The 18,697-nt window shown below is 35.8% G+C and overlaps 1 protein-coding gene and 1 pseudogene across 1 annotated transcript; one reads left to right on the top strand and one right to left on the bottom strand.

The window, feature by feature from the left end:
- Positions 1-3,569: 3,569 nt before the first annotated feature.
- On the bottom strand, positions 3,570-4,512 carry LOC145790678 (stress-response A/B barrel domain-containing protein UP3-like; annotated as a pseudogene).
- An 8,539-nt stretch (positions 4,513-13,051) lies between these two features.
- On the top strand, positions 13,052-15,534 carry LOC145790677 (small ribosomal subunit protein eS30z/eS30y/eS30x-like). The gene is made up of 3 exons (XM_082869048.1): positions 13,052-13,156; positions 13,246-13,419; positions 15,030-15,534. Exons 1-3 carry the CDS (start codon positions 13,153-13,155, stop codon positions 15,077-15,079), a joined length of 228 nt encoding a protein of 75 aa, XP_082725174.1. The 5' UTR covers positions 13,052-13,152; the 3' UTR covers positions 15,080-15,534.
- The last annotated feature ends 3,163 nt before the right edge of the window (positions 15,535-18,697 follow it).

The following is an 18,697-nucleotide window of genomic DNA, read 5'->3' as shown; positions in this document are numbered from 1 at the left end:
AAATTGCAAAATTCATATCACTAGTGTTTGGACTCTCAGGCCTTCTGGTTTCATAAACTCCATGTGGAATTTGATTTTCTCATATATGAATACCCTGAATTAGGGTTTCAGGAAGAGGGTCATGAGAAAGCTGACTAGGAGGCCGTGAAGGCATCCCTTGGTTAACAGATTCTATGGGTTCTGACATAGATGTCTAGATGATTCAGGTAAGTCTACACGATAAGGAAAATGTGCAGAGTGATGACTCATACTGGACAGACTCCCACTGAGAGGTCATTGAAATTTAAGGTAAACATTACCTCCTTGTGTCTGAATAACATCGCCAAGAGTTTGACGGATAATTGGCTTGACGGGTACAACGTTCTGAATTTGCCATCTTTCTAGAAAAGTAATATTGTTCCAAGGAATCATTTTAGGAACAGCTACCTGGTTACTGAAGAAGTTAGTATCAATTAGGACAGTTTGCCCCAGCTCACTGTGTTTTTTGATATAAGGATTTAAAGTACTTAAAACTTTAAGATGAATTTTGAAGATAGCTGATAAAGGTAGTGATCCTGGCATGTATTGATAACCATGTGTCAAGATTCTTAGTTCAAGAACTTTAGACAAATTAGGATTAATGAGTGCTATACTCAAATTTGGATAAATATTAAAATAAACTGGTCCATGAGATAAACTGGTTTCAATTGCTTCCATTAAAGAAGCTTTCCAATCAAGACATTGGCCATCCCTGAGTGTACAAGTAAGATTGGCATTTTGTCCTAACAATGTTAAGGGCTTAAAGGCTATCTGGACAAGTCCTATATGGACATATTTATATTTTTCAAAAATGGTATTAAATCTTGTATCTAGAGTAATTGGATTACTTTATCATCATTCTGTAAAGGTACTTCATGTTCAAAAGTTTTAATAATCTTCTGATTGGTAAAATCAAATGTTCCGCTTTTATATATGGTTTCTAGTTTGACCTTAGGAATTGTCCATTTGTCTAAGGCTTCTTTTACATCCTGGTAAGCTACTAGTTCTGCTGCTTCTGATGTAGAAGTTACTGTATTGGCTACTGTTGTAATGGTTGCTTCTTCTGCCATTGTGTGTGACCATATATGTATAATTTAATTATCATATATATATATATATATATGTATTATATCTACATATACACTTGGCTCTGATACCAACTAAGTGCTCAAAAAGGGTTGGTCAAAGCACGTCTGTCAACGGTTTATAAGGTACAAGGTCCTATTTGCAATCTCTGCTTATGGAAGTCTAACCTAAACATGACTTGGGTGACGTCCCACTTCTCCTAGCTCCATTCTACCCTTATTTGGCACAAACCCGGGAATATAAATACACATAATACAAGTATATAACAAACAAATTATAACATATATGGTCTCATAATTTACTGTTGAGGTGGAGGCCTAACAATGGCTACCCGCACACATATATGTTCCTGTATTTGTTGTTGGATTCTGTTTATTTGTTGTTCACAGAATTCTACCTGTTGAGTTGCCCACGGCTAAAGATACGGATCGTTAAGGACTGGCAAATAATTGTTACGATTGGTAATATAAAATTGTAAAACATGTAATAAATCAACAAGTAAATTTACAGAGGGCATACTTTCAAGAAAGAAATACTTACAATTATAAACTTCGAAACAACTTAATTCTTCAACACTTAATTTATATATTGGAGAAATTTTTACAATATGAGAGAGGGAGAGCTCACACTGAAGGAAAGCGAAATTTATAAAGAAAAACTCTGAAAATTCTAAAAAAAACTCTGTCTCAACAAGGGTGAGGACCTTCCCTTTTATAATACATAAAAGAAAATGGTAAGATAAGGATGAGGACAGGTAGCGTGTCCTGGATGATTGGAGTCGTTCAGCCTTATCCTCTGGCTGAGTAGATATTCATTATCTAATTAGTATCCTTATCTTATAAGTGTCAGCAAGGAGGTAGATATTATTCTCCATACTAGTTGGCTAACCAAACTTCTGCTTTTGAAAAGTTGATATACTGGTTGTCGTGTTGTATCGACGATTTTACTGATGGAGGACAAAGTATATCATGCTTTGCCTTTTCCTTTTTTATCTTTTTCTTTGTCAATTTTGTCGACAATCATGCCGGCGCAGGAATCCCAAAAATCACCAAAATTGGGCTCATCATCTTCTAGTGCTTGTGATTTGCTTGCTAAAACAACAAATTCATTTTCATCCTAATCTAGATCCTCATGATCTTGACTACTGGTAACAGATTTCATGGAGGTATCATCTCCAGAAATAGTTTGAAGGAACTGTTCTTTCATAAAATCCATACTTTTAACAATTAATTCTGTTTCTGACAGAATGTGATATTTCTGTCGTAATTCTGTTTGAATTTGCAAAAACGGATTTTGTGTAACTGGTTGATTGGGAACATGTTTTGGAATAGCATCCCAACAAGCTTGAGAATGTGCCTCGATTTTCTGGATAGTTTCTGGTAGAGTAGGGTTCATACCCTTATCCCACCATCCCATTAAGAAAACCCTTTTGAGACGTGGGATCTTATTCTGATAATCACATTGAAAGTCCCATTTCTAAATCCATGGAATACCAAAACTGATTGTGAAATGAACTCTGGATTTTGTGATAGAAATATCCTTATTTGCTGGTAAATTGGAATATGCAACATGCCATTTATTGTAGGCTTCTCTGATTGGTATTGGTAAAACTTATAATTGTAACCCAAATTTATCCCACCAAATGAGGAATTAATTTGTACAAGGGTATACTTGTGTTAATTTGTTTCCTTTATGAGAAATATCACGGAGTTCTCTAAAACTAAAACTTTGTGTAAAAAACAAATGAAGCAATTTGTTGGTATGCAACTTCAACTGAAAATTATTAACAATATCACTTTTACACTTGGGGCCAATTGTCTGTCAAAAGAATAACCAATTCCAAGTTGAACCCCATCGCCATTCATTTTTTCGATTGCCAAACTCAACCTTTTGCCTTTCTTTCTTGCCTCAACCCTTCGTTTCCATTTACTACTGCTCAAAATTCTTAACAGAATAAATGAGGTGGACATTTATAGACCCCGAGATCCCAACAGAACAAAAAGGTTTCATTGATGTAAAGAATATTTGCACAAGAATTTATTAAATTTGAGTTTGCAACATCGGAAACACAATCTTTATCCTCTAAAATGTTAAAAAGCTTTAACCAAGCGAGAAGGAACATCTTACAAGCCTCAATAGCAGCTTAGAAGAAAGTATCGGAAATCTATAAATAATAATCTTGATGCATCTAACAAACATCTACCATAGAGCAAAAAGTGTCATCATCTACCAAGCACAAAATTAAACATCATAGGAAATCAAGATTAAGATAAGCTCAAATAACTTTCACTTGGATCACATTTAGACATCACCACAAAAAAAAAAAAAAAAAAAAAAAGAAGAAAAAGAAGAAGAGAGAGAAGAAGAAGAAAACGAAAAAGAAAAAGAAAAAGAAAAGGAAAATCAAATTTTCTATTCCCTACCTTCCAATGATCATACCATGGTCCTCTGTAAGCTTCATGAACTAGAAGAACATTGATTAATCCATAAAAACAAAACAAAAATGATCACAAGCAATCAAAACATCCAATTTGCAAAAATATAGTGAAAATAAGTGCGCTAGCAAGCTACTGAATTTAACGATTCAAATACGGTCCATTACACAAGCATCAAACATTGTGCTCGAAAACAAGTTATAGTCTTAATTCATAATAACAAATTTGAGCAAGAGAGATAGAATTGAACCTTTCAAAGGCTTACATTTTGCGGCTTCGGAATCACATAATCCAAAACGATGACACTCTCGAGAAAATCCCTAACCTTGTCTCTTTGCAAATTAACCAACTCCGAATTCGAATCCAAATCTTCCAATTCACTCAATCCGGGCAAAATCGCAATAGAAGCGATCGAAAACCCCTTGGCCCTCGCAAGAGAGAAGGTTTCCCCAAAATTAATCTAATCAATCGATGGAAAAATATCTTTGATTCCTCCAATCACACCCAAAATCTCTCTCTTCTTCTCAGTATCCACCAAACCCTCCTTTAACTTGAGGAACATCACTCTTATGGCCGAACCGGAGGGAAACCAAGGGGTCGAAGAGTCGGCGACCCAATCAACGGCCATGATGTCATCGCAGATTAGCGTGACGAAGTTGGTAACAACGGTGAGGTGGCTGGGGTGATCGGAATAGGCGGTGAGGTCGTCCTTGGAGTTGTATCGACTGTGAAGCAAGTGAGTGAAAGGGAAAGGAGAGGATCGGGTGCAGAGGAGTGGACCGGCGGTGAGGTGGAGGACTTGATGGGGGGAGATGAGAGAGTTGAGTCCGGTGGTCATGGAGTCGATCTTTGATGGGTCAGTGTCGGGTTTGGCCTTGAAGAGGATGATGTGTTTGATGATTTGAGTTGACATTTTGATGGGAGAGATGGACGGTGGTAATGAAGAAGAGTGTAGTTGTTTGAAGCGGCATTAAAGGAGGATTCACTTGGCACACCACCCTGCTGAAACCTGTTCTTTGTTTGCAGGAATACTATGTGAAGTGGATTGTCCTCTTGGTAACAACTGGGCAGAAATTTTGATCTACCACAATTGGCGCTATCCGTGGGAAAACCTCCGCCAGTGCAACCTGTCAACGGTTGATGATTTACTGAATCAACATTTTCTTATTCGCGTTGATTGTTCAGCAACTAAACAGATTTTCAAAAAAGATGTTTTAAATTTTGCATCTAAACAGATATTTGCCACTTGGCAAAGTATTTTATCAGTGTTTGACTTTGACATCGAATATATCAAAGGTGACCAGAATTCTTTACCCGGTTTTCTAACCTGTGAATATTTGCAGGGCCCCACAAACTCATGACCAGCAGAAGCCGAGGTCGTAGAGGCTGTGGTCGGGGTTCCAATCCCTACCAAATTGAATTTCCCATGCTTCAAGCCTCTATCAATAAAGGTGAATCCAGTCAAACGGTTAAGGATATTCTCCTTAAACTTGAAGAACAGTATATCGCTAATAGTATCACTGAGGAGACAGTCCTCTATATTGAACCAGCTGATGAATAGTGGATGCAAATCCATAGGAAATCAAGCGTCGGTATCTTACCACGCAACAATTTCCTCCTTATTTTGACCAGTATAGATATGTTTATGAATAGATACTTGTGGAAACTGTTTCGACTGAGATAAAGCACACTTTGCATAATCCCTCTAAAACCGCTAGTCCTATTCAGCATAGTAAAATCACTATCCGCAACATTATGCCCATTACCACTTGGGGCATTCATCCGCATACCACTCGTCAACTTGACATCCGTAACCGAGAAACTTGGTATAGTTATTGGGACTATATCAATGCTTTTACTCAAACTTTTTACTACCAAAATCCAATTAACAACCATTCTTGGTTTATCCGTATCTGCGCTGATGTCCTAAAAAATGATGTCCCTTCTTGGTTCCTCGTTTGGTGGGATAAATTTGGGTTACAATTAGAAAGTTTTACCAGTACCAATCAGGGAAGCCTACAATGAATGGCATGTTGCATATTCCCATTTACCAGCAAATAAGAATATTTCTATAACAAAATCCTTTGTCTATTTCGCAATCCGTTTTGGTATTCCATGGATTTGGAAATGGGACTTTCAGTGTGATTATCAGAATAAGATCCCATGTCTCAAAAGGGTTTTCTTTGTGAGATGGTGGGATAAGGGTATGAACCTTACTCTACTAGAAACTGTCTAAAAAATCAAGGCACATTCTTAAGCCTGTTGGGATGCTATTCCAAAACCTATTCCTAATCAACCAATTACGACAGAAATATCCCAATCTGACAGAAATAGAATTAATTGTTAAAAGTAAGGATTTTATGAAAGAACAGTTCCTTCAAACTATGTCTAGAGATGATAACTCCATGAAATCTGTTGCCAGTGGTCAAGATCATGAGGATCTAGATCAGGATGAAAATGAATTTGTTGTTTTAGCAGGTGAATCACAAGCACCAGAAGATGGTGAGCCCAATTTTGGTGATTTTTGGGATTCCCTTACCAAAATGATTGCTGACAAAATTGACAAAGAAAAAGATAAAAAAGGAAAAGGCAAAGCAAGATATACTTTGTCCCCCACTAGTAGAATCATCGGTACAACACGACATATAGCGATCCCGGTTGACCCTTTACTGTTCAGTTGTATTCCGGACTTGGTTCCGTGGAGTTGGTAGTTGTATCTATCTTATTGTCGTCCTTTAAATCCATTTGTTTGAGTTTTAGGATGTGCTGGGCTTGGTTGTTATAGGTTGGTAGAGCTTTGGCTCCCATTGTTGTTGCCCAGTTTTTGAATGGTCCGCTCGAGCGGGTCATTTTGCGCTCGAGCGGGGTTTACACCCTTCCAGCATTTCGTGTCCCCGCAAAACTTTCTGCAGGTGTGTTTTCTACGCTCGAGCCGGTTTCTTGCGCTCGAGCGGGCTTGTTGGAACTCGAGCGGGTAGTTCTTTTCTGAAAAAGTTCTGGGAGATGAAAATCTACGCTCGAGCGGACTGGTTCTTCGCGCTCAAGCAGATGTGTTTTGCTTTTGTTTCTTGGCGCTCGAGTGGGCCTCCTTGCGCTCAAGCGTGTCTAGGTTTTTGTTCTTAACGCTCGAGCGTTCTATTCTCCGCTCGAGCGGGAACGTCATATATCAGTTGACAGCTGGGCGTTTTAAAATCACTTTCTACATTCTCTCTCTCTTTCTCTTACTTTCTAAAAACACTTTTTGAGAGCTTCTCTCTCTAGGATCTCCCTTCTCTCTAGGGTTTGATCTAGTTAGAGTGTCCCCCTATCCTTCGGCCTTTGTAAAAAGGGTGTTGATCGTCGAGGGCTTCGTTTTGATCCGTGGATCTTGGTATTTGGAGCATTTTGGTTTTCTTTAACTTCCCTGTTTAAGCTCTAACTTCGAGGTAGGGATATCCTACTCCTCTTTATGAGCTTTGTCTTTGAATTTTAGCATTTTGATATGTTGGGGGTTGTTGGGTGATTTTGAGAAAGTTTGGGCCTTCGTGTAATTTTACAAAAGATGGGATTTTATTTAAAATTAAACCTATATGCATGGTTGGCATAGAGAAATGAGATGGATGATGAGTTATGGATGAAAAGGGAACCTTGGGGTCGTTATGTTAATTATGGGAAAATGCCCTAATTAGTTGGATAAATTAATTTGTATAATTAATTTTGAGAAATGAGGAATTGAATTGAGAATATTCAAATTGAAAGATTATGGGATAAAAGGGTGTAGTTGGATCATTTATCACTCACCTGGTTGAAATGTTGATATTGTATCCATTTGGTGCATTTATTTTCTGTTTAGAAATAACTGCTTTGGGCTATCGGTGGAGGATAGTCTTGAATGTTGTAGACAATGCATGATGATTAGGCAAACTAAAACTAATCAATTGAGTAAGCCATTGAACATGGTGGTTGGTACAATACAGCACTAAAATGTGTATTGACTGATTGAATTTGTATGTGATAATTGTTTCTATACATTGTATTGTGTGGGAGGAGATAGGGGATGTACTCCACGGTTTATTGGAAGATGGGGGATGGACCTCTAAATCGGATTGTGTGTGACATTGATACAGCACTACAATGTGTATCAAGTGTTGATTATGGAAGTGTTTAAATTGATTTGATATAGCACTAAAATGTATATCGTTATCAATTATGAAGTATAGAAGTGTTCCTATGTTATGTTGATACAGTACCAAACTGTGTATTGTTCGTATAGTATGGAAGTGGTTTACGTGTTATTGATACAGCATCAAAATGTGTATCCATCATGAACTTCAAAAGTGTTTTAAAGATGAGTCTTATCCTCATTAAGTTATTTGGTAAGTTTTGAGCCTTGTTGTCAAACTCAAGGTTGAAAAAGAAATGAGAAAGGAAATGTAACATGGATTTAAATGTCATGAAACAGGAATGTGATATAAGTGGGTGTATCGGTGTTGACCATCTATAAACTGCTAATCTTTTAGTCATTGTTCATAACTGGTTTAGTGTATTTCTGCTGGGCTGTGGCTCACCCTTTATAGGACATCATTTTCAGGTACATGTAGCATGCCACCTCCAAAGACATAACTTGGGAGGCTAGAGGCAGACAGACTGCTTTTGTTGTTTGCTTTCTTTTAATGTATTACATGTAAATTCAAGCCAAGGGCTTAATATGTATTGAGTTAGCACTCTTCTTTTTGTAACCAAGTCTTAACTTGGAAAGCTGTAAGCCCGTAGGGCATTTGCTTTTGTTGTTAACATGTAATACTTTTGTAAAAACTACTCTGATTAATAGAAAGATGGTTATTTTCTTATATCATTGCATGTCTAAAATGATGGGTTTTGCGCATTATTTTGAGGGCGTTACACGGCAACAACCAATATATTAACTTTTCAAAAGCAGAAGTTTGGTCTGCCAACCAGTACGGAGAATAATGTCTACCTCCTCACCAACACTTATAAGATAAGGACACTGATTCAATAATGAATATATACTCAGCCAGAGAATAAGGCCGAACGACTCCAACCATCGAGGACACGCCACCTATCCTCATCCTTAAGCCATTTTCTTTTCTGTATTATAAAAGGGAAGGTCCTCACCCTTGTTGAGGTAGAGTTTTTTTTAGAATTTTCAGAGTTTTTCTTTAGAAATTTCATTTTTCTTCAATGTGAGCTTTCCCTCTCTCATCTTGTTAAAATTTCTTCAATATATAAATTAAGTGTTGAAGAATTAAGTTGTTTTGAATTTTGTAATTGTAAGTATTTCTTTCTTTAATGTATGCCCTCCGTAAATTTACTTGTTGATTTATTACATGTTTTAGAATTTTATATTACCAGTCGTAACAATTATTTGCCAGTCCTTAACAATCCGTATCTTCAGCCATGGGCTACTCAACATGTAGAATTCTGTGAATAACACATTAACAAAATCTAACAACAAATACAAGAACATATTTGTGTGTGGGCGGCCACCATTAGGCCTCCACCCCAACAGTAAATTATGAGACCATATATGTTATAATTTGTTTATTATATACTTGTATTATGTGTATTTATATTCCTGTGTTTGTGCCAAATAAGGGTAGAATGGAGCTAGGAGAAGTGGGACGTCACCCAAGTCGGGTTTAGATTAGTCCTCCATTAACAGAGATTACAAATAAGACCTTGTACCTTATAAACCGTTGACAGACGTACGTTGACTAACCCTTTTCGAGCACTATAGCTCAACATCAAAATCGAAACCAGTCGCATGAAGGGGTGTTGAGCGTATGCGGTAACCTTCAGAAGTAACCCCGACACCAAATCGGCGAGACCAAGCTCAAAATAAGGAGCACCAAGCCAAAGCAAGATCATAGTGTAAGCGCTAAATACAACTATAATCACAAAGCTTAGAATACTGTTATCTGAAGCCTTGTTCAGCGCAAACCCACATAGAAGCATGACTACATCCACCGCCGTCTTCTTGATCCATTTTCGGTGTGGGCGTAGTGCTGAAGGCTGTTGGGACTCGCCTCGATTTTCGGGATAGGGGAGACACCCCCATAAAAGTACGATGTTGATCAAGAATAAAGTGATGAGAAGCATTATAACCAGTATGGGATTTGTGTTGGCGTAATAAGAATCCTTTTTATGGAAAGCCAAAGTTATGACACCCGAAGTAAACAACAATGTTAGAAGGATATGAAGAAAAAGAAACACAAATTGATTCATTTTGGTTTTCTCTCTTTTTATTGAAGAATGAAGTTTGGAAGGCAAAGGTGGGTAGACACTACCATATATATATATATATATGGATGCGTATGAGGAAGCTTATATTTTATTAATTCTTAAATATTTTTTTAATTTGTTATTTTAAAAAGGGACTATACAATTTGGTATTATAATTGGATGGTCCACTCCAATCAATTTTCGATATCCAATTAACTTAATTTTTAATACTTTAAATTACAATGTCATTTATTTTTTAAGATACAAATGTGAGTCGATGAAAGGGTTAACGATATTCGATTAGGTTAATTTTTTACAGGTATGTTCTACTCGATGTATCCTACAATGTGAACGGTTCGGATTATCAAAACGGACCCCGAAATAAGCCCATAAGTCCGCACAATAGTGCCTGCTGTGCTGGGTGCACAATAGGCACCCCAAATCCGTTAAATGAAGGGCCAAATAGAAAATAGGACGACAAGCTAAAAGATAAAGTGGAGAGATAAAGCCAAGGCATATATACATACTAGGTAGAAAATTGGAAGCCAAGCTGAAAGATAAAGGCCCCGTTTGGTGTAGCGATTAAAACATATTATAGATTATAACTTAATAGATTATAGATTATGACTTTAATCAGAAACTATTAATCTGTTTAATGTGGTTGTTGAATTATAGATTTAAGTTACTGAATAGTATTTGTTAAATAAGCTGTGAAGTTGCTTTTTTAATTAAATTTTATTTTTTGTTATTCACTACTTGTCTACATTTCTCATAAAAAAAAATAAAATAATAATCTATAGTCCATTTGGGTCTTTTTCTATTTTTTAAAAAATAAAAAATAAAAAATAATCTAAGCGTATAACTGTAAATTAACATGTTCACAGCAGAAACTGATAATCAAAAGCAAGGGGTGAGCAGCTTCTCAGAATCCGCCTTTTTAAGTTAAAATAAGTTGTTAGAATCCGAAGTGATTTGAAATAAGTTTAACCAAACAGTCCAAAATAGCTTTTTCAAAGCTAGAAGCTGTAAATTGACTCAAAAAAGCCCAAACAAACACTCCCAAATTAAATTCATAGTGTTAATATGAATAGATAACATGCAATGAAATTTTTTTTGAATGTGCAAATGTATAGATGTCTGTTTAATTTCATATTATTACCTTGATATTTGTATATAATCACATATTGATTAACATAAGAAAAGTGGTAAAAAAAAAAAAAATTAAGTACATTTGAAGAGAAGTAACTAAAATATGAACTTCATCTACATGCAGAGAAGTGTAAAATTCTAGAGGTGTACTTTATGAAAAGTAACAAAAGCTAAAGGTATAAAATTCACTTGAATCAACAAATCAAGATAATGGTGAGAACTTTATCTAATTATATGCAGAGAAGTAACAGAAACATGATTAATCACTTCATCTAATTGATCAGCATCAATTCATTTTATTTGTAACGCCCTCAAAATATTGACATTCGATAGATCTAGATTAACTCACATACATAGTCTAAATCCCATTGCTTCCAATTATTTACATACATAAACATTGAGCATTATAGGTATTTCAATGATCAATATTCACACTAAATTTCCATATTTCTCTTAACAATATTCAACATGAGATTTAACAAAAGAGTAACCACATGCATTAACATTTTCATCATCCCTAAGATATAAATCATAAGTTAAAACAATCTAAATACAAATTTATGCCTTAATAACTACGAGTTTCAAACTCATACATAGATAGCCATTGGCTTGCCAAACCAAAACAAATGAACAACCGAGCCTTACACTCCAAAAAGATCCTTTATGCCTTTACTTTGGCAGAGGTACACCACAATCATTTGAAAAATAGTTTCCACTAAGGGATGAGCATAAAGCCTAACAGAAATAACCTAAATAAAGTGTATGTAGTTTAACAATATCATGAGATTTAATGCATATGAGATGCCAGTGCCAAAAATCATAGATTTTCTCATTTTGAAAATTGCATGCCATGTACTTGTTCGAAAACATAACCAATTCAATCATCCATTTAATAAAACAAGAGGCAGTGAATATGTCACTGGTAATCCCTAGGCTAGTGTTTGAAAGTAGGCTCTCAAAGCACTATCAAAATGACTTTACTGGCTCTTAACCAAAAAACACGTGGTACCTACTCCATGCGTGTTTTCGAACTTTCACCATGGACTTCAAGCCAACTTAGTTCTCAACTCTACACTCCATAACTGAATTCACCAAAGTATTTAGCCCATAACTCTTAACACATTTAAAAAATTCTCAATGAATCAATTTTAAAATCAATTTCTCAAATCCAATGCAAGAATTAAATCATGAGATTATGCAATGTTTAATGCTATGCATGAATTTGCGAATATTTCAATTTATCTAATTCACATGCAATTTCTACAACAATTAATACAATTCTTTACCAATGGCCCAAACAATTTTCTCTATACAAAATATAAATTTTAAGAGACAAATATAACTCATAATCTAATATCTTTAATAATTTCAACATAAAAGTAACTTCAACCTTCTCTTTCCCAACTTTGTATCTATTCATAATTCATTCAATTATATACAAGAGTTTTCTTTCTTTCCTCTCTCTACCTTGCTCTCATAACACTTATTGTGTTTGAACTTGTTAGATTATTTCGTCTAGTTATTTTTGTTTGAATATTAGTCGGTTATCTTGTTCCATTGAGTGCTTTTGTGCCACAAATAATGGGTCATGGAAATGTGAATTTTAGTGAATTTGTTTAATTCAGTTTTTTGTCTCATATATATTTCTTTGTGTATGATCATCAACTTTGAAACATAAGGTATGTACAAGATGTACAACTATGGATATCATGAAAAAAATAAAATCAATAATTGATTCCATAGAAGACTTAAAAAAAACTTGTCGACGGTATGGAGTTCTCAGTTAGTCTTTTTGAATGTACCATAAATTATGATTTTATTTTGAAATATAATCTATGAAAAAATATTTAGTGTATTGAGAGTAAATTATAACTCTAAATATCTCATAGTATTGAGTACCCTAAATATATTAGTTAACAAAACTTAAACAAATTATACATTATAAATGTATTTAGTAATTATTGTTATTATTTTTTAATTTGGGCTTGAAAATACCTAAGATTATGAACCATACATGTTCGGCCCAACATACTCAATTTCTGTTGGGTTCAACCAGTAAACATGAGGGTTCCAACCCCGAAACCTGGGTCGTAGACTCATAGCCCAACCCAACAGCTCTTACTCCAGTTACTATATATATATACACACACACATCCAGCAAAACCCTAACCCTAGAATTCTCCATATCTTCTCTGCTCTCTCTCTGTCGCGCGAAGTCTCCAGTCGAAGAAACAACACAACCATGGGTGAGCTCAAAATCACCGTTTCCAATCTAGGGTTTCGAATTTGTAGCTTAAAATCTATATATCTCAACCTGGATTTGATGATTTTGCAGGTAAGGTTCACGGATCGCTAGCTTGTGCCGGTAAGGTGAGAGGCCAAACTCCAAAAGTAGCCAAGCAGGGCAAGAAGAAGAAGCCCCGCGGCCGTGCTCACAAGCGTATGCAGTACAATCGCTGCTTCGTCACCGCCGGTAACTTCGTCACCGCCGGTAACTTCGTCACCGCCGGTAACTTCCGTCATTCTCTCTCTCTCTCTCTCTCTACAAGTATTATAGATATATCATGTTATGAATTGCTTCAATTTTTATCGTTATGTTCGGTGATTTTAGATCTGCTAGTAGATCTGAAGTTCTCCAAAATAAGCAGTGTTTGGGTGCTGAGAAAGACGGAAAAATTCTCTTAATTGTGTCTGTAAATTTGTTGAGAACAAAATCAAATGATACCATTGGCTGAGTCAGGGTTGAGAAAGTGTAGCAAAAAAAATAAGAACTTTTAACGAAGGGTAAATTTTAATATAAGCTTGAAGAAAGAACAATAATAATAAGGAAAATAATAAATTTATATCAGTTGTTTCTTAATACTAATTCCAATTATTTGACAAATTTTGAGTTATACAATTAGGATATTAGCCATTTGAAGTCATTTAGTTAATTAAAAATTTGATCTTTATGAATAATCTATAAAATAATTAAATCCATAGGATTGATACTATTATATAATAAACAAATGTTTTGGGTTTGTCATTTCATATACAATATAAATTTTTTCATAAAATATGGGGTTGCCTAGATAATTTTGAAATTTTAGGGGTAGCTAACTCCTACTGCTAACTTTGTCCTTGGGTTAAGTGGAACTTTGTAATCTAAAACCCAAAATGCTGAAAATTTGAGATTGAATTTTATTATATATATATTCCCTATTCAACTCTTTTTTTCGCAGCAACAATTAGTGTTATAAGTTGCTAGCCTTTAGTTTAAGCTTGGACGCTTGACTGATGACTTATGTACTTCTTGTTTGCGGTTGTTGGCTTTGGAAAGAAGAGGGGGCCCAACACTTTTGAGAAGTAAGCTCACTGTAATGGGAATTAAGCTCAAGACATGTGTACTTAATGAACTATTGGTTAGCAATATGTGATAGTGTTCTTAATTCCCAGCTTTTGCTATTGTTGTAATTTTCTATTTTTACTGAACTATGTTGAATTAGAGCTGCAAATGAACCGAGTTGTTAATGAACAAGTTCGGCTCGGCGCTCGAGCTCGACTATTTGGCTCATTTAGTAAACGAGCCGAGCTTGAGCTCGCATAAGCTCGGCTCGTCAAGCTTGGCTCGTTTATTTTTATTTAAATAATAATATAAATACATTATTTATATATTAAATAATATAAATAATATTTTTAATTTAAATATTTTTATTTAAATAATATAAATAATATTTAAAAAAATTATCGAGCCGAGTTGAGCTGAGCTTGAGTTTCATTAATGTTAACGAGCTGAGTCGAGCTCGAGCCCAGTTTCTTATTGAGCTGAGCTTGAGCTCAATAAACGAGCTCGATAAGTAAATGAGCCGAGCTCGAGCTCAGCAAAACTTGGCTTGGCTCGGCTCGGTTCGTTTGTAGCCTTATGTTAATTTTATTATTATCTTATTAGGTAAAAAAATTGAAGTTGTGTTTCATTGTGTTTTGAGTTGAAGTTTTCAACGGGTTTGATCCTTGATTATGTTTGTCTCAATGGAAAAATTTTGAAGATTAAATTTGTCTTGGTCAATACGTGTTATCTGTAGTCACTAATAATCTTGAGAATGCAATGATGGTGGAGTACCTTTCCCATTTCTTGTTCAGGAGTTAAATATATCTCACTTCCAACATGCCTGAAAAATAGTGGCAAGTAGAGACAATGTGGCCTTGAAGTTCATTTGTGAGTTTGGGGATTGTGCACCAGTATTTTGGGTTGCTCATGTTTTCTGCTACCAATGCAACAAATTCATCACAGCACCTCTTCAACTAAAATTATGAACGACAAAGTTCTTAATAAAACAATTGAGACTTGAGTTCTTATTGGTGTTGTCTAGTGAAAATGCAGGAGCCTTGATTAGTGATGTATTGTGTGTTTGTGTGTGAAACAAGCCCAAGGACTTGTAGCCTAATTTGATGTCTTTTATGTGGGAATTGACTGGAAAGGGTTTATTATAAGTTGCTAGCTGGTTGTTGCATGACAACCATGGATGGATTAAATAATTAGGGCAAGTTACAAGTTTTATATATATGTTCAATTTTGGGCTGTTGTCATTTCAATTTCAACATTTTGTTAGGAAAATGGTGGAAAATGACTTTTGAGTTGTGGACACACATATTTCATGTTGCTTGTCTTTTCATAACAAAATGGTAGCAAAAAGTTTAGATTGAAACAAATCAAAATATTAAAAATATAAAATTTAGCAATTTTTAGTTGGAGGAAAGAAGTAACAATGGCTCATAGTTGATGGTGGTATGTGTAGTTTTTACTTATAATTACATCCATACTATTAAAAAAAAAGAACTGAATATTTGAAGTTTCTTGTTAGTAGGGACTTGAAGACTTGAATGCAAGCATTGTTGCAACCAGTGTTTTAAAAGGTGCACCAAAGTGCTTGCTTATGCGCAAGGCCCATCGAGGCTCACCTGAGACGCCTTAGATAGGAAAGGCGCATTTGAGGCGCTTGAGGTGCGTGCCTTAGGCTTAGGTGTGCGCCTCGCTTCAGACAGCTTGAGGCGAGGCACAGTAGGAAAGGCGCATTTGAGGTGTTTGAAGCGTGCGCCTTAGGCTTTGGCGATTTTTGCTCCATCCTTATTTTGTGTGTGTAACCATATAGAATTACAACCCCTTTAATATAAAATGTAAACACATGTTTTGATCCCCAATTTCATATCAAAAAAAGCTCTAGACATTAAGCAAAAGCTTTGGGATTGTAAGATAGGTATATGGCTTTGGGATTCCTTTCAATGTAGTAAATTACAACAGTTTCGAGCCAATGATTGAAGCTATCAGGCAATTGGGTCCCGATTTAAAATTAAAACCACTAAGATATTTTATGATGTGAGTTCCTTATCTAAAAATGATTGAAGCTATCAGGTAATTTGATCCCGATTTAAAATTAAAATCACGAAGGTATTATATGATGTGAGTTCCTTATCTAAAAAAAAAATGAATCACGTTAATAAATTAATAGAGAGATAAATAATACTATAGGGCAAAGTAAGATTGAATGTTATTTTTGAAATTTTTTTGAAACATTGAATGTTATCTTTCATAATTTTTGGAATATTGAATGCCGTTTTATTATTTATTTATTTATTTATAATTTTAAGAATATTTGTTTTATGTTAAAAACTTTGCATATATTAATATTTTGGTTATCTTCAACAACTTGTGCCTCGCTTCGGTGAGGCACGCGCCTTGCCTTGCGCCTCGCATTATGCCTCACGCTTGAGCTCCAAGAGATCTTAGCGTCTCAATGCGTCTAGAGTTTTTTAAAACACTGGTTACGATTATGTACTTGGTGTTGCAGTCACTGGACATGCTCTAGATTGTCATGTAATGGGAGCCATTGTGTGAATGATTACTATCTTTGTTTCCATTTCTTGTTCATGTTTGCGGATTATAAATTAGAAAATGCCAATATTGACTTGTCCATCTAGAAGAATCTGAAACAACATAACACTAACAGAAGTGCAAGTAACAAAATGATTTTGTTTTGTAGAGTGAAGCCTCAGCATATTTGTGTGCATATATATAAATAAATTTGAGGAGTATAAATTGCAGTTTATATAATTTGATATATTGGCCCTGTTTGGTAGGGCTTATTTCCAGCTTATTTTAGCTCTTAGCTTAATTTAAGCTATTTTGATGTGTTTGGTTCAGCTTAACAATACAGCTTATAACTTTTTGTAAGTCAAAAATCAACTTATTATTTGAGTGGGGGAGGAGAAGCTTAATTTATAAGTCAAAAATCAGCTTATGTTCACAGTTATAAGTTATAAGTTGTTAGGCTATAAGGCCCTGTTTTGTAGGGTTTATTTTCAGCTTATTTCAGCTTTTAGTTTAATTTAAGCTATTTTGATGTGCTTGGTTCAGCTTAACAATATAGTTTATAGCTTTTTGTAAGTCAAAAATCAACTTATTCTTTGAGTGAGGGAGGAGAAGCTTAATTTATAAGTAAAAAATCAGCTTATGTTCACAGCTGTAAGGTATAAGCTGTTAGGCTATAAGTAATAATCACTTTCCCACAGCTCTACCAAACGGGGCCTAAGTTATAATCACTTTCCCACAGGTCTACCAAACGGGGCTACTAGGGGGGAAAGGTGATTAAGTTTCTAGAACTTCTTGTTTTATATATGTTTTTGAAAAATTAAAAAATAATCTGACAAAAATAAACACAATAAGAATTTATATTTTTAATTATTTTTTTCATGAATCTAATTTTTGAAATGCGTTTAAAAAATCAAAAAAAAAAGTTTTTAGAAAATAAATTTTAAAAACTGAATGGAAGAGAGCCCTTGGCATTGACTTGACCAAAAGACATTTCTAGGTTTAAATGGCAAGAAAATGTCTACTTGCAATTAGGAGTGTAAAAATGACCTGCAGCCTGGGGCGGGCCCGACCCGTTTAGGACTGTTTGGGCTCGGGCTCGAGCCCCTGCGCTTGGGGGCTTGGGCCATCATTTGGAAGCACGGCCTGGCTCGCTTGGCCGAACCTGTGGCCCTGCCCATCGGCCGGCTTAAGGCCTACTCAAAGCCGACCCGGCCCGTCCGGCCCGCTTAAGGCACAGTGCCTTTTTTTAGTGAAAAATAATAAAATTTTGGTAAAAAAAATTAAAAAAAAAAATTGGTCAGGCCCGCCTAAGCCCGGCCCAAGCTCGAGGCCAGGCTCAGGCCCACTGGCTTGTCCAAGGTTTGAATACCCCTAGGCTTGGGCCCGAGCCTAATTTTTTTGGCCTGTGGGCCTGGCTCGGTTTGGCCTGAATTTTAGCGGGAGCCCACAAGGCTCGACATGGGCCAGCCCGGTCTTGAGCTTGAGTGCGTTGGGCAGGCTAGATTTACACCACAACTCAACCTCAACCTCAACTTGTGGACCTAGCAAGGTGTAATCACTAGAGGTTCTGGACATCGGTGACGCGGAAGCTCAAGAAGTACTTGACATGTTGCAAGCTGGCAGAGCCAAGAGCCAAAGAAAAATATAAAGGGAAGATGAGAATGAATTCGTGTTATTTGTCGGAGAAGAAAACTAGCCGCGGTGATGGTGGAAAGTTGCCGAAGAAGAATTGTAACTATTATAGCGAAATGAATGAAGAAGAGAGGAATGAGAAGCTGATGTCTGCTATTAGGTATTGCAAGGATTCAAAATGCCGGGTTAGTGAACCATCAGTCGCGGTTGCACGATGTAGTAGAAATTTCAAAATACGAAAATCTTGAAGTGTCATCGTGCGGCTGGAAGGTATTGGGGACACGGGTTTTGAGGGACAGAAGATCCT

This window comes from Camellia sinensis, chromosome 5 (assembly GCF_055761805.1).
Source record: "Camellia sinensis isolate YWXY chromosome 5, ASM5576180v1, whole genome shotgun sequence".
Taxonomy (NCBI): Eukaryota; Viridiplantae; Streptophyta; class Magnoliopsida; order Ericales; family Theaceae; genus Camellia; species Camellia sinensis.
This window is presented reverse-complemented; position numbering and strand designations above follow the sequence as displayed.

Excerpts from the sequence above, each read along its gene's own strand:
- LOC145790677 (XM_082869048.1), top strand. Across the intron at positions 13,420-15,029 it reads CGGTAACTTCGTCACCGCCG|GAGTTAAATATATCTCACTT; the intron begins GTAACTTCCGTC and ends TTTCTTGTTCAG.